General features: G+C 41.9%; 2 protein-coding genes across 3 annotated transcripts in view; both read right to left on the bottom strand.

Annotated features, from left to right (window-relative positions):
• The window catches only part of LOC104811049 (ABC transporter G family member 38), a 9,506-nt gene extending 8,211 nt beyond the window's left edge, over positions 1-1,295 (bottom strand). Inside the window, exons 1-2 of the mRNA XM_010537587.2 lie at positions 1,060-1,295; positions 895-979 (exon numbers count right to left, since the gene is read on the bottom strand). Coding sequence (XP_010535889.1) covers positions 895-930 — 36 coding nt within the window. The 5' untranslated portion in view covers positions 931-979; positions 1,060-1,295. The remainder of the gene's footprint in view (positions 1-894; positions 980-1,059) is intronic.
• Positions 1,296-1,394: 99 nt separating this feature from the next.
• LOC104811047 (GDP-mannose transporter GONST4-like) overlaps positions 1,395-2,530 on the bottom strand; it is a 1,520-nt gene continuing 384 nt past the window's right edge. The window contains exon 2 of one of the 2 annotated variants that reach the window (XM_010537583.2): positions 1,395-2,524. In XM_010537583.2, the coding sequence (XP_010535885.1) occupies positions 1,616-2,524 (909 nt within the window). In that variant the 3' untranslated portion in view covers positions 1,395-1,615. The other variant, XM_010537584.2, reaches the window with a different exon arrangement.

Here is a 2,530-nt window from a genome sequence, read left to right as displayed (position 1 = left end):
ATATTCACCTATATGATATTGGCATATCAATCATCAAATTTGCTATTAGCAAGGAAATTAAGAGATGCTCTGTATTGACTATATATATATATATATACACACACACATATATTTTCTCTATTTGATTTTGGCGAAGCCGCCGTTGATGGTAAAATATCAAGATAGTTGTTCTCTATTGACTGTATATATGTATATTCACCCATCTGATTTTGGCATATCAATTATCAAGTCGGTGATATTAATGTATTTATTTGGATATAGAAATTTCTATGGATTAGGCAATCACAGAATTATCCAAATTTTTTTTATCCAATTCAAAATCGATGTATAAAACTATGATATTCGTAGGTCGGATACCAGATAGATTTCGAAATTCGAAAACTCACGGGCACCGGAATAGTATCAACCCTAACCCTAAACCCTAACACTCTCGTCTAACCCTAACCCTAACCCTAACCCTAACTCTCTCGACCTCCTCCCTCACCCGCTCTCCGTCTCGCACCATCTTCAAGTAGGTTTTCTTCGGTTCGATCATCGCTTTTCTCATAATTTCTAGTAGAAATGCCACGGAAGGAGTCCTTTAATTGATTCTTTACGGTGGGATCTTTCTCCAGATCCCGTTCAACGGGATGCTTCGTGTACCGGACTACCTTTCTAAAGGGTAGAAAGCCAAGAGGATCGTCCCGAAAATATTATAAAACCATAAATGATAAAGCTATATAATTGCAATCCCTAAAATCAAGGAGCTTATCATGATCCCTACTCAAAGGAAATACTTAAATCACCATACCTAAGAACACTACCATCTTCAAACTGAGGAACATCAAGACAATGTTTATACAGTGCTTTCAGGTCTTCAAAATGTTCGTAGCCAAATGATTCTATCAAACGTACCTGGATTGTTGGACGAGGCTGTTTCCCGAGCATCATGTACTTTCTCGGTTCATCGCAAATAGGGTCCGTATTAAGGATCTGGGATCTGGTGGACAGCATAACTTTAAGTTCAACAATGACAACGAAGAAATAAAAACAGAGCAGACGGAATTTAGTCACAAATACCCGTGATTGTTCTGCCACAGTCACGTTCAAAAAATCGTCGGTTCACTTCACATCAAAAGCTTACTTCCTCGATTTACCGAGTCAGCAAATAGAGCCTGACTGGATACATGATTGATTCCTCTATCCATGTTAAGTCATTGCCAGTTTCCTGTCAAATGATAGATCGGCGAGGAATACAGAGAGAAACCACTGATTCTAACATATTGCTAACAGCTGCTGTTTCAGTATACAACATCATATTGAGACACAACTTATTACCCAGTACCAGATTCTGCTTTGTCCTAGAAAAAGAACAAAGAACAATGAACAATGCAATGACGATGGAAACTGAGAAGAATAGGAAAAACAATTTTGTATTCATGGATCATAGGATAACAGATAACAAATGAAGTTTACAAAACTGATATTTAGAGGGCCAGAATCCGATTAGTGCAAAGAATTCAAACATCTCCTTTATGGCGAAAACCCTCAGAATGTAAAGAAAACTTAATCCATTCAATTCAAATTCAAATGCTAAACAAAACCTGGGAAGGGTGGCTGCAACAATGAAGGTTTCTCATACTGAAGCAAGCTTGTTCGATACAATTTTACCCAGATTCTCCTCAGAGAACTCATCACCTCCCTTCTCACTGTCCAAAAGCTTGGATTCAGCGGGATCACGTTGTGATGACACATTGCTCGGTTTACTAGTCACAGACTGCTGATAAAGAACCCCTCCACAGATCGTGAGCAGAAGACAGACCAGACCAAACGGGCTTGCGTGTTTGTCCCAAATCAAGACATTGATCACAACAGTCAAGAACTTGTTGACCACACCAGTGACAGTAAACGCAGTGGCTGAGATAGCTTTCCTTGCGGCAAACCCGAAGAAGCTAATGAGCAAACCAAACACACACGACAATGCCACTGCAGAGAAAGCCACGGGCTCGAACCAGTTTCCCCAATTCTCATTCAACGCCATGTAAACGTCAGCATACTCTCCGGTAAGAACCCAGAAGACAGGAGCCATCATCAGAGACAAGAGATTGTTGTAAAACACAAAACCCCAAGTGTTCAATCCTAGATTCGTTACCATGTGCTTAATGTAAACCATCTCGGTTGTGATGGTCACCAAGTACGCTAAAGCCCACGAATAAGCCGTCAAAGTGAAAGCAGAATCAGTAGCAACGTATCCAACAGCACCACCGAGGATGATCAACAGAGACAGGAACGTGAGACGAGAAGGGAAAGGCTGTCGGCGGAAGAACGTGTCGGCGATGGCGACGAGGAGCGGAGTGAGGGACCGGAAGACGATGAAGGTGTCGACATTGGCGTGACGGAGAAGGTTGGTGTTGGTGAAGATAGCGAGGTAGAAAACTGTAGCCGCGGGGAGAAATTTCTTGGCTGTGTCGACATTGAAGGCATCGTGGTGGAGAAACCCTAATTTTCCGAGGACCCAGACGCCGAGAGCGGAGGTGAGGTACTGAAGAGC

This window comes from Tarenaya hassleriana, unplaced genomic scaffold, assembly GCF_000463585.1.
Source record: "Tarenaya hassleriana unplaced genomic scaffold, ASM46358v1 Cleome19, whole genome shotgun sequence".
Classification (NCBI taxonomy): Eukaryota; Viridiplantae; Streptophyta; class Magnoliopsida; order Brassicales; family Cleomaceae; genus Tarenaya; species Tarenaya hassleriana.
The sequence above is the reverse complement of the archived record's forward strand: the minus strand, read 5'-3'. Positions and strand labels throughout refer to the sequence as shown.